The following is a 12,084-nucleotide window of genomic DNA, read 5'->3' on the forward strand; positions in this document are numbered from 1 at the left end:
TTGACTGTGGAATATTTAGGAGCGAGGAAATTTCACGACTGGATTTGTTGCACAGGTGGCATCCTATGACAGTTCCACGCTGGAATTCACTGAGCTCCTGAGTCTGCATGCCTGAGTGCTTGATTTTATACACCTGTGGCCAGGCCAAGTGATTAGGACACCTGATTCTGATCATTTGAATGGGTGAGCGAATACTTTTGGTAATATAGTGTAACTCCACATGTGTTCATTCATAGTTTTGATTCCTTCAGTGAGAATCTACAATGTAAATAGTCATGAAAATAAAGAAAACGCATTTAATGAGAAGGTGTGTCCAAACTTTTGGCCTGTACTGTATCTGTCTATCTTAATTTTGTGAATCAATGGCACAAAGGTGAGAGTCAGAATTGTTTAAACGAATGAAAATTTTGGATCTTATATTTGCAAATTGCCTCATCTATCTATAAGAAACCATTTTGTTTCAACAGTAAAATGTTTGGAGTTGCAGTATGATACTGGGGTAAAAGCAGGTAAAATGTACAAATGAGGGCAGCTCAGCATTTGAAACATGTTTCTACCGAACATATGAATGATGTTCCAGATGTATTTCATCATTTTGTACTCATAAAAGGAGCAGTTTATGGAAGTCAAAGATTTTCAGAAAATTTGCCCTGAAATGTTAAATCTACATGTTATTATGTTATTAGTGGTAACACTTTACTGTATCTTTTTTTCCCAGTGTATCAACCTGTGTATTAGCCTCGGGATGTTTCAACACACAGTGAGCGTGCACACAATACATTATACATCACAGAGATTTTTGTTAAGTATTTTCCAAAGGTTCATACACAGACAAGCCAGGAGTAAAATCTTAACTTATCGCTGGGTTATTTTACCCAGAAGCTAACCCTAACCCAAAATAGAGGGGGGGTTGGGAGGGTCTTGAAAATGTAGGTCAGTTGAGAAAAAAAATTGAATGAGATGTTCATGCTGTTTTATATCCCATTTATATGCCAATTGGAGGAAACTTAATCCACAGCACCATGCAGTACCATGAGTGCATACATTTTTAGCAGTACCCAGTGGGAATTAAAGCACCAGGCCTGGTTGTGTTAGTGCTGTGCTCTAACCAGCACCGACACTTTATCATGTGAGGAGAAGAGGGAGGCTGGTCTGTCAGTAGCCCTTGTTAAATTGATTACCTAGTAGTCTCTAACATCAGCTTCCATATGAGGAACAATAAGAGAAAACCTCTTCCAAGCAACTGACCTTGTGGCCTGTGCGAATATAAACATTGTGTCAACGAGAAATTCAATACTAAAATAGTTATTGGTCATGTGCAGTACCTTGCATTTCTAGGTCAGTTTCATTGTTTAATTTTTATGTATGTATGTATTTATGAAGCTGGAGTTTTTTGGTAGTTCTCTTGTGGTTTGCTTCTCTTTTTTGTAATTTTACAGTGATTTTACTGTAAACTTTATCCTTTTTAACCTAATCCTTTTATCCGTTTTTTTGGGGGGTGGTAATTTTATGATAATTTTTGGTCTTTTTCTTTTGCTAATTTTTTGGCATTTTTTTTATTTTTTTATTACAATTTAATATTCTTATAGATTTATACAGTTTTATGGCACTTTTATGGTGATTTTCTTGTAATTTAATTTTAAATATATATTTATAATAATTATAAATGTCAATTATATTTTTTGTTTGTTTGACAAATGAAGAGGAGATGGTTGATGCTCCAGCCTTGATAAAGCTTTCTGGGCTCAGCTTAGCTCGCATCATTTCATGTGAAAAACCCTGAGGGCTAACAGCGTCATTCTTCATATCTTTTTAACCGGTATGATGACGGTTCTGTATTACTCATACTCTGGCATCATGTACAAAGCATCTATCAGCTCTCTAATGTAGCCCTCTGCATGAAAAATTCATCACTAAAACGCTGCATATCCATTTTTGGAGAAATAAATCCTCACCTGAAATGTGTCATCTAGTGCTTCTGAATTATACAGCATCCAGTCTGTAAAAGTGTTGTCATTTTGTCATCCACAGACTTAGGTTATCTACTGTCTTTCAGATGGATGAGTGATCAAAGAAAATCACATCATATTAAATCTCAGATGGTGGAATATTGAGAAACATATTTGCTGTGGTAAAAAGTATTTCAGGGATGCTGTATCCAAATCAATATATCCATGAGTCTTTGTCATCTCTGACATTGAAAACTCCCCCTTTAAAATCAACTGAAAGAGAAATGATGTGGCCTGGATAGACTGGTGGAGAAAGGAGGAAGAGCAGAGGAGGCAAGGAGGGAAAGCAGTGAGGAGGAGGAGAGAGAGAGAGAGAGAGAGAGAGAGAGAGAGGGAGGAGATGAGGAAGATAAGGAGATCAGAGAGAGATCAAAGGAATGGAGGGAGGAGGAGATATGGAGGAGGCAGCTGGGAAGGAGGAGAGAAAGAGGCCAGGAAGATAGGGGAGAAGGGAAGGACGGAAGGTGGGAGAGAAAGAACGAGAGAGAGGGCAAGAAGAAGATCTGAGAGAGAGATGAAGGAAAGGGAGGTGATGGACGGGAGGATCGCAGGAATGAGGAAGGGAAGGTAGGCGCCAGAGGAGAGAGGAGGTTAAGAGGAGGTGGAGATCACATATGGAGCAAGGGTAGAGGAAAAGAGTGAGGAACGAGCGGTGAAATAGGTGGTTAGAAAGAGGGAGTGGAGTTCGGGAAGGAGGGACAACAGGGAAAAGAGGGTGAGAAGAAAGGACAGGTGAGATAAAAGGGAAAGATTGCACATCCACACATGCAGTTTCCTCCTCTGGAGTGGAGCTGGAATGATTCAATCTGTCACCTTGATCTCACTCTGGTCAAATGTGTCTGTGTGTGTGTGTGTGTGTGTGTGTGTGTGTGTGTGTGTGTGTGTGTGTGTCCAGGGAGGGTACGCTGCGTCCTGGTGATCGTTTGCTCAGTGTGGATGGTGTGCCGCTACACAGCGCCAACCACAGCGATGCCCTCAGTGTGTTGGCTCAGTGTGGCCAGGAGGCCCTGTTCCAGATAGAGTACGATGTCGCTATAATGGGTGAGAGGCTGCAGACACATATACAGTAGATATGACGGCTTGACATGAGTCCACATGGTGGTGAAATCTCCTCAGTAGCTGCTCTGTGCTCCTCCTGGGCTGTTAATGCACAATACTGTACGTCTGTCTCTCCATTCACTTCCATAGCACTGCATAAAGGCTCTCAAAATAACACCTCAAGAACATAATGAAACCAAACAAAGCAGATTATACCAATTAAAAAAACATTCTGTTACCATATTTTGAAGAATTTGAACAGCTCTTCTTCTTGTTGTTTTCCTATTTGAATTGGAAAGTAGATCCGGCAGGTAGTGTCTGCAGGTAGTCTCTGCATAGTGCACTGGGACATGTGCATTCACGTCTGTTCACTTCCATAGTGCAGAAAAACAGCTCCCAAAATAGCACTTTAAGCATATAAATGAATACAAACACAGAGGATTGTGCCAATATACAAAAGAATACATCCCAGTACACTTTTTTGTGATTACAATGGTTATTACAAGGTTACTGTGGGGACATGTCCTGCAGACGCTACCTGGTGAATCTACGTCCCCATTCAACAAGGAAAATAACAAGAAAAGAAGCGTTTAATTTCTGTAAAAAATGGGTACTGGGACTTCTTATTATTTAAATTAGCATAATCTGCTTTGTTGGCTTTTGTTTATGTGCTAAAAGTGTTATTTTGGGTGGTGTTTTGTGGCACTGTGGAAGTGAATGGAGAGATAGAAATTCAGTATTGTGGCTGAGCAGCCCAGTGGACTTAGATGCCAGAACAATTAAAAATGAGGTGGAGCGACAATTATGAATATGAGTACTTTTTTGCATTTCACCCTGTTCACATTACAGACATGTGGTTGTGCCATAGTGGTGCCGCTTTCCACACACTGTAGCCACAACCACTCTTCCACATTGTTATTTTTTTTTTCCTCTACATTTTTACTGCTCCAGGCTGTGTACTCACCATTTTTATCACCCAGAATGCACTGCACAGAATCCCTCAGGTCAGGGACTTCCAGGAATCAACTGTGGCGGCCCATGAAGGAGAGTAGTTGCCTTCACATGAGTATTTGACAACTCAACACAAAAGTGTGAACAGGGTGAAATACAACAAAGGCAGTTTTCATGTGCATTTTCGCTCTGAGCAGCTGTCCACTTGTGATCTTGGCTGAAACTGCAGCAAACCGCATTCTACTGTTGCATGCACTGTCGGCTGTTCTGCATAGAGGAGCATGAGCTAACCGAAAAAAGTAAAAAGGTTTTTTTGTCAATAAGATACAGTGACGAATGCATCCGGCCCGCTGTTGGTGGAAATTGCCAAATCACCAGGGGCAACGCTGGGAATCACACTGACATCAGCCAGTCACAGGAACAAGCAGGTCATCGTCATTGACCGGGTTAAACCAGCCAGCGTGGTAGACAGGTAAACACACACACACACACACACTGTCACACACTGTCACACACTCACACACAGGTAGCACACCAGCGTTGTACACAGACCAAATTCATTTGTCACTCAAACTCAACCACCAGAAAAATTGTGTGTTTACAGAACCCAGTCAAATTGCCTTTTAAGAGAAGTCGGTTCACTCTGGTGCCATTTTGGCTCCGCCACCAGGGCAGCAAATTCATGACTAACAAGACAAGACTCGTCTACATCTGCTGTTCTGACATACATATTGTCATTTACATCACATATTTCACAAAACGATCCATTGTGAACAACATAGAATGCAAAACACACCTTTATCACATAGAAATCAGAGAAATTCCCACCTACCAATGTGTCTGCCTGTATACTCCACTGCTTCACAAAACAGTTTGGTGACACCAGTTGACAGCTGTAGGCTCATATGATGCAAGCTAGCCACAAGAGGAAACTGAAAGGTGTATGGAGAAATAAAAACAAATATATAAAATGATTGCAGATGTATTAATAAACATAATTCTGCAGTTGAGTAAACCTGAAAGATTTACTGGTGGTCCCTCGCTGAACACACAGCACAGTACAGAGCTGCCATATTTAGCGTTGCATATCTTCCCATTGAAAACTAGTAGAGTGCACTGTTTCTATACTGAACTGTCTCTAGCCCACTTTGCAAATGTTGCATCTAGCATAATCAAAACAGCATGGAAATCAGGGAAACATGTTCTGTAACATACTGGAATATGATTGCTCTAAATAGCATTGAAACCAGTCTAATCCGGTACTTTTCCTGTGTTTTTTTTTTTTTTTTTTTATAAAAGAGCATCATAATTCAAAGTCTCTGTGTTTTCCCAGATGTGGAGCGTTGCATGCTGGAGATCACCTGCTGTCCATAGACGGGACGTCGACGGAGCACTGCACAGTTCTGGAGGCAACACAGCTATTAGCCAGCACCACGGAACTGGTTAAGCTGGAAATACTCCCCTCCCATCACACAAGGCTAACTGGGAAACAACACGACACAGGTGCTTGTAAGAGCTGTGTGCGTGTGTGTGTGTGTGTGTGTATGTGTGTGTAGAAAAATATAAGGGACTGACATCTTTGTACTTTTATATCTGGAAAATAGTTTTGACATTTATGTAGGATATTTATTCATAGGCGCACCTTATGATGTGTTTAACTTATCAAATGTTGCCTCTCCTCCCCCTCCTCTCCTCCTCTTTCCTAGTTCTGCTCTAGAGCATCAGTTTCCATTGTTGGCCTGTTGGTACCATAGCCCCACAAACACCAAGCCAGGGACTATATAAAATGCCATTGACCAAACTGACCAGTGACTGGCTTTTATATTGTGAAGTCACTCACTGAGATAAAGACTGTTTTTAAATCATGAAAGACTTTTATCCTACTGGAGCTTTATTTAAAAAGTTGCTCAACACCAAATGTGGGGTTAGTACTTTCAGAGTTAGGGTTGTCTCACTCAGAGAATTCTTGGCTACCCTGAATTTTCAGTCCATTTTGTCTGTATCCATAAGCTTCCTGGAAATGTGTATGGATGCAAGTGAATGCAGAGGACGCAAGCTCTGTCCATATCCTTACTTAATTTTGAGGATAAATGAGCCTTTACACTAAACAAGTCCCAGGGGAGAAAGATGTAGAAATATAATCAAGAGGAGTCTCAACTTAGAGTAAAGACTTTCAATTCATTGCCTGAGGGGAAAGATGAGGAGGCATTTCAGGCAGGCGTGTTGCAGGACAGCTAAGGGCAGGACGAGGTCGGCAAATGGCAGTTCATATCGGGTCACAGCTTATAATTCCCAAGGAAATAGAGAGCTTGAATTTAAGACGAGACTTGTGGTCAGTCACAGCAGATTTTTTTTTTTTTTTTTTTTTTCTTGCTGAGCTCACACTGCCACAGGAAGCTGCAGCAGATGAAGCTTATGAAAGAGAAATGCTCAAGCGTTTAGATTTAGCAGCTCAGGCAGTGAGGCTGGAAAGCTAGGGTGTGTGCCCTGTGGAGGCAGGTTGCCGGGGATTTGTAGGCATCTGTGGACGGAGCTTAAAGCAGGCAGCTAAGACTGTGTCAGAAGCAGCCAGGGAAGCTGAGGAGTGGTTGTGGATGAGAAGGAAGCATGCTAACTGGGGCATAAAGTAGCTTAGGTAGACTTAAAGATACTCAGTGTAGTTTGTGACCACTAGTGGTGGTATAGTACAAACGAGAAAATCCCAGTCCCTGTTTTGTTTATGTAATATGCTCTTCTAGCACACGTGAGGACGTCAGTGTAAACAGCGCAACACACTGTAAAAACAAATGCCATCCTCTACGAGCCCTCATACTGTGTTTCCAACTATGATAACATAAAAAACACCAGAGGGTTTTTCAGGAGGTGACCAAAGCCGACATGGCAGTTTTTGGATTCACCATCACAACCATCATCAACTAGCACGGCTGACTGCCCTATCAGCGTGATTACCTTGCGCTTGTGAAGTTCAGTGTGTTTGGGCAACGAATGGGCCATGTTGGCATATCAAGCAAAAGCGTTGCCTATTTCATTACAATGCAGTTCCTCCCATTCCGGTAAGAATGTCCTGTGCACCTCTTCATATTTACATTTAACTTAAGTTTTCCTGACTCTGCCACTGCAATTCTGCATCTGCGTAAGTATGCTTCATATTCGGTCTAGAGTAGCTACATGCATGACACGTGATGACAAAATTATTTTTTATTTTTAAAAGTTTTGGCAGGAGCAGGCAAAGACCTGCATGTGGTTCTCAAGCCTGGCTCTGTGTTCTTCATTCTGCTGCCAATATAAAAACTAACTCTTGAAAACTTGCTTTTGGAATAACGCACTCAGATTTCTATCAGCGTCCATTTTTTTCCGGTTGCACTTGAACACAAGTCAGTTGGTACGCTGCAAGTTAGACATCAGAAATAAGCTGCTTACATTGCACTTGAAGTCATGAATATTTCACACCTGATGAATCAAAAGTTTTAGTGCAATCCTAAGAAGTATACAAGCAAATCCTGAGGTTAACTGAGTCAATGCATGACTTCCAACAAAGTGTCATAATGTGTTCAACATGTGCCAGATTTGTCTCAGCCACTGAGGTCTTACACATCCTTTTCAGTGCTCATTACCAGTATAAAAAGCAGTTAAAAATGAAATGCAAGGACACAGTTCAAACTGGAGTGATATAGTTTGATTATTGCTAATGCATTCTCTTAATTGCAGCCTCAATGTATTCAAATTCAAAGTCCTGTTTTGTTTTATACCTGTTGTCCCACACAGCAGCTGGTAACACTGCTCTGTGTCAGATTAGTGATGACGCAGCTCTGGAGTGAATAATGGCCATAATTTTACACTTGTCTGCTGCTAACATGATTTTAAATTAGGTGTGTGTGTGTGTGTGTGTGTGTGTGTGTGCATGAATGAGCAAGTGAGAGAGAGAGAGAGAGAGAGAGAGAGAGAGAGAGAGTGAGGGGATACTCATTCATTTGTGTGTATTCAGGTACATATACTGTATATATTGGTGTGTGTGTGTGCGTGCGTGCGTGCGTGCATGCGTGCGTGTGTGTACGTGTGTGAGTGCGCGTATGTGTGGCTGCAAATGCAAGATTTTGTGTGTCCAACCTTGTGTTCATTTGAATGTATATGCTTGTGGGTGTGCATGAATGTGTGTATTTGTGTGTATTACTGGTGTGTGTGTGTGTGTGTGTGTGTGTGTGTGTGTGTGTGTGTGTGTTTGTGTGACTTGGTCTTGAAGTTAATGAGTATAATAATCTCTTGATGAGATTGAAGCTTTCGGCTGTCACTCTGGTTTTCACAGCCAGCCGAGCCCAGACCATCACACGGGCCTGCCTTTGCAACCGTGTGTGTGTGTGTGTGTGTGTTTGTGTGTGTGTGAGTGAGCAAGACAGAGGAAGGCAGTAAAAGGAATTCTTGTTCATTGCTCTTTCTTTGACAAAGAGAGTGCACATTTGTTTCTGACTGAGTGTGTGAGAGAGTGAGATAGATCTCTGTTTTATTTTTATTTTTTGGTGTGTGTGTGTGTGTGTGTGTGTTGGTGTTTGCGCTGCATGGGTAAAGGTTAGCCTTATTTTCCAATTGGCCATGTCTCCCTTATAAACACAATACATATTTTAAAATCGCTCATTTTATAATTTCTGTAAGTCACACCACGACTGAGACAGACGTCGCTTGCTGTTATAAGTCACTTTAGCTACTTGATGCAGGACGTTAGTGATGCTGTGTAAGACTTCTCTGCTGATTATGGAAAACAATAAACATGTAGGAATATCTAGAGCTTTACTATTTCACATGGTCCAGAAACACAAACACAAACACAAACTGTACAATTACATTTATTCATTTCTTAATTTTAGTGAGTTTTTTTCCTTAATTCCCTAATTTCTTATAATTTTTGCCAATTTTCTTTTTCTTTCTTTTTTTTTTTAATTTTCTGGTAACTTTCTTGTTTATTTGTTTGTTTTTGTGATGCTCTGGTTATAGCCACATAATATTCAATGATTTAATTTATTTATTTATCCTTACTAATATTCTAATAATTTTCCTGTAACTTTGGACTAAATTGTACTAATTTACTCGTCAATTTCTTGTATTTTTTTTTTCTTTTTTACGAGTTTCTTGCACGTTTCCGGGTCTCTTTTTTTTTTCTTTACCTTTTTGAAATAATTCCAGTGAATTCCCTCAGGCTTCAAAAGGTTAAAAAAGGCTCTGCAGCATGACTTCCGTCACTCCACCTTCAGAACATGAAGGGCTCTGGGACGCCTTAGCCGAAGCAACCTGGTGGATAACGCTACATCTCCTTTAAATTCTTCAGCTTAATTTTGTCAGCCCTTCTTCAGCAGTCATTTTGGATAAACGGGGACACAGAATTAGGGCGCAGTAAAAACCGCAACCGAGATTTTGTTTGGGATTTAGCCCCAATTAAGTTGCCCCACGCACATTTAGAAGATCAGAGAGAAAAAATCCCACTCATCCTGGTGTTTTTCTATGTGCCGTCCTCTCTCGCGGAACGCCGATTGAGGAAAAATTTGGCTGCGATGGCAACTTTGTGCTTAATTAGTTGGAGGAATATTTCCCCACCCATAGCCAAGCGGCAGCTTTTCATCTGCAGGAGAATTAGTGCCAGTGGATTTGCCGAGGAAACGCTGATTCCAACAGGCTGCTTTATTATCCCAGGTTAATGCTCACAGCTGGGGGGTTTAAATGTGACACACATACACACATCACACAGTGACACATGTACACACACTTAAACACATTCATACACATACAGTACACACATACATGAATGAACACACCCATACACAAATACGCACGCACAAACACACTTTTTCTTTTTCTTTTTTTTGGTCTGGAGAAAAGCAGGTTGTGTTTTCATAGTTCAGAATTTTTCTTTGCCCTGATTAGAGACTGGTGAGGATGAGAAAGGCAGGATTATATGTGTGTGTGTGTGTGTGTGTGTGTGTGTGTGTGTGTGTGTGTATAGAGTGAGGGCTCAGGATAAAAAGGCAGTGCGAAATGAGAGAAAGTTGAAAAGACGGAAGCTAAACCAGAAATGGAGAGTAAAGGCATGTTGTGCTTGATACCTCTCTAGCTCTTTGACTTCCTCCCTCCTCTCCTCCTCCTGCTCCTCCTCTTCTGATCTCCTCTCTTCTTCCCTTCTTTTGTCCTCTTCTCCTTTTGTTTCTTTTCTCTTCTCTTGTCTTTTCCTTTTGTTTTTTTCTTCTTTTCCTCTGCTCTCTCTTCTGCTGTAAAATATGAGGCTCCTCTTAAAGACACAGGCGCAACACAGATACAAATGTGATGCATTATTAGTACAATGTATGACTAAGAGGCATAAATAGGCCGGCTGCCTGTAGCCGTCCTCTCTCTCTCTCTCTCTCTCTCTCTCTCTCTCTCTCTCTCTCTCTCCCCCTCCCTATCTCTCTCTCACACACACACACACGCACCACATAAACATAAAGAAGAGGTCATCGTCATTTCATATCTCCCACATTTGTGTCTGAGTAGCAGAATACTTTCATTCTCCAATCAGGAGTGTGTGTATGCGTGTGTGTGTGTGTGTGTGTGTGTGTGTGTGTGTGTGTGTGTGCCTGTGTGTTTGTGTGTTAGAGAGAGAGAGAGAGAGGGAGAGGCTGAATGCAGCTCATTAGGATAGTGATGGCCTTGCAGCAGGCCTTGGGGCCAATCTGCCTCCGCTTTATTAATAGACATACTCTGATTAAGCCGTTGCATGTGTGTGTGTGTGTGTGTGTGTGTGTGGGTGGGTGTGTGTGAGTGCCCAAATCTTTGTTTGTGTTGCAGTGTGTGTTTGTGCAGCTGTATGCATACCCATCTCTGTAAATATTAATGTATTTCCTCTTTTATGTGCATGGCATTTATTTTAATATGTGTGTCTGTGTATCAAATGTCTCTATGGAGGGGGTAAGCGACTATGTGTGCCAATGAGTGTGAGTGTGTGTGTATGTGTGTCTACTAATATGACTGCAGCCATTTCCGATTAGTAGATTTGTCCCTCCCTGCGGTTGGCTGGACGTAATGACTTTATTTTTACCCAGAGAGGATTAGACGGGAAAATGTTTTCACATCTCTCACATCTCAGCACCCAGAGGCCACCCAGTTCCTCTTCTCCCCAGAAGTCCCACTTAGCCCTGCTGTGGGTGCAGCCGCTTGCGTGACAGCTTCGTCGATGTGGATGTAGCAGTACAGGGCCTAAGTGACTAGGGACACTGCTTTAGCTGGAGAAAATGGCTTCAAGTCCCTGTTTGGGCAAGAATCCCACCTTGAGTGTCCTTTAGCAAGACACTTTAATCCCCACCTTAAAGGGAAGTTCATCCATTTTGAAAAATGTGATAATATTTCACTCCCCCCCAGCTGTTCTGTAGGACAGTAGTGGTGCTATCTTCCTCTCAGTGTTACTGAGTGCTGGATACTGGCTGGATGCTCCAAATGCTAACTGTTAGCCTCCTGCCATTGAAGTATACTTCCCCCCAGCTAACATTCTTAAAAATAACTGTGTTAATCCACGCAAAGAAAGTTTAACATCACTTTACAAGTGTCATTTTCTGAAAACTAAAATACACACACAACTACTGACAATAGTTTTGCTCAAATTACTGTTTATAACCGCATTTTTTCTGTTATCAGCGCCCAAAAAGTTCCGTTAACTACACTTTCTGTATCAAAATGTACAGAGACAGAAGTATCATTTGAGCAAGACAGCACCACTACTGTCCAGATCAGGGCTTTCCAAACTTTTTCATGTTGTGGACCCTCAAGTTGACTTGCAATAAGCTGCAGACCCTCACCTGAAGGGATTTTTGCTCATATGTCCAGAGACATTTTTGTGTTCAGTATTAAATGTATGTGTAAGTATTTAATGCTAAACACAATATGCAATACATTTCACAAGCATTCAAAGAAAGAAATCTGACATTGATTAAGCATCACTGATTGGACCTTTAAATATATAATAGCAATTAGAAATATAGTTCTTTGTGGGGGGTTTTTTGTTGTTGTTGTTTTGTTTTTGTTTTTGTTTTTGTTTTTGTTTTTGTTTTGTTTTTTCCTAATTTCATGGTAA

The 12,084-nt window shown here is 41.2% G+C and overlaps 1 protein-coding gene across 1 annotated transcript in view; it reads left to right on the forward strand.

The window, feature by feature from the left end:
- The window catches only part of grip2b (glutamate receptor interacting protein 2b), a 196,479-nt gene that overhangs the window by 149,865 nt on the left and 34,530 nt on the right, over positions 1-12,084 (forward strand). The window contains exons 7-9 of the mRNA XM_030052548.1: positions 2,905-3,050; positions 4,323-4,470; positions 5,332-5,501. Coding sequence (XP_029908408.1) covers positions 2,905-3,050; positions 4,323-4,470; positions 5,332-5,501 — 464 coding nt within the window. The remainder of the gene's footprint in view (positions 1-2,904; positions 3,051-4,322; positions 4,471-5,331; positions 5,502-12,084) is intronic.

The sequence above is a fragment of the Myripristis murdjan genome, chromosome 5 (genome assembly GCF_902150065.1).
Source record: "Myripristis murdjan chromosome 5, fMyrMur1.1, whole genome shotgun sequence".
In the NCBI taxonomy this organism is placed as follows: domain Eukaryota; kingdom Metazoa; phylum Chordata; class Actinopteri; order Holocentriformes; family Holocentridae; genus Myripristis; species Myripristis murdjan.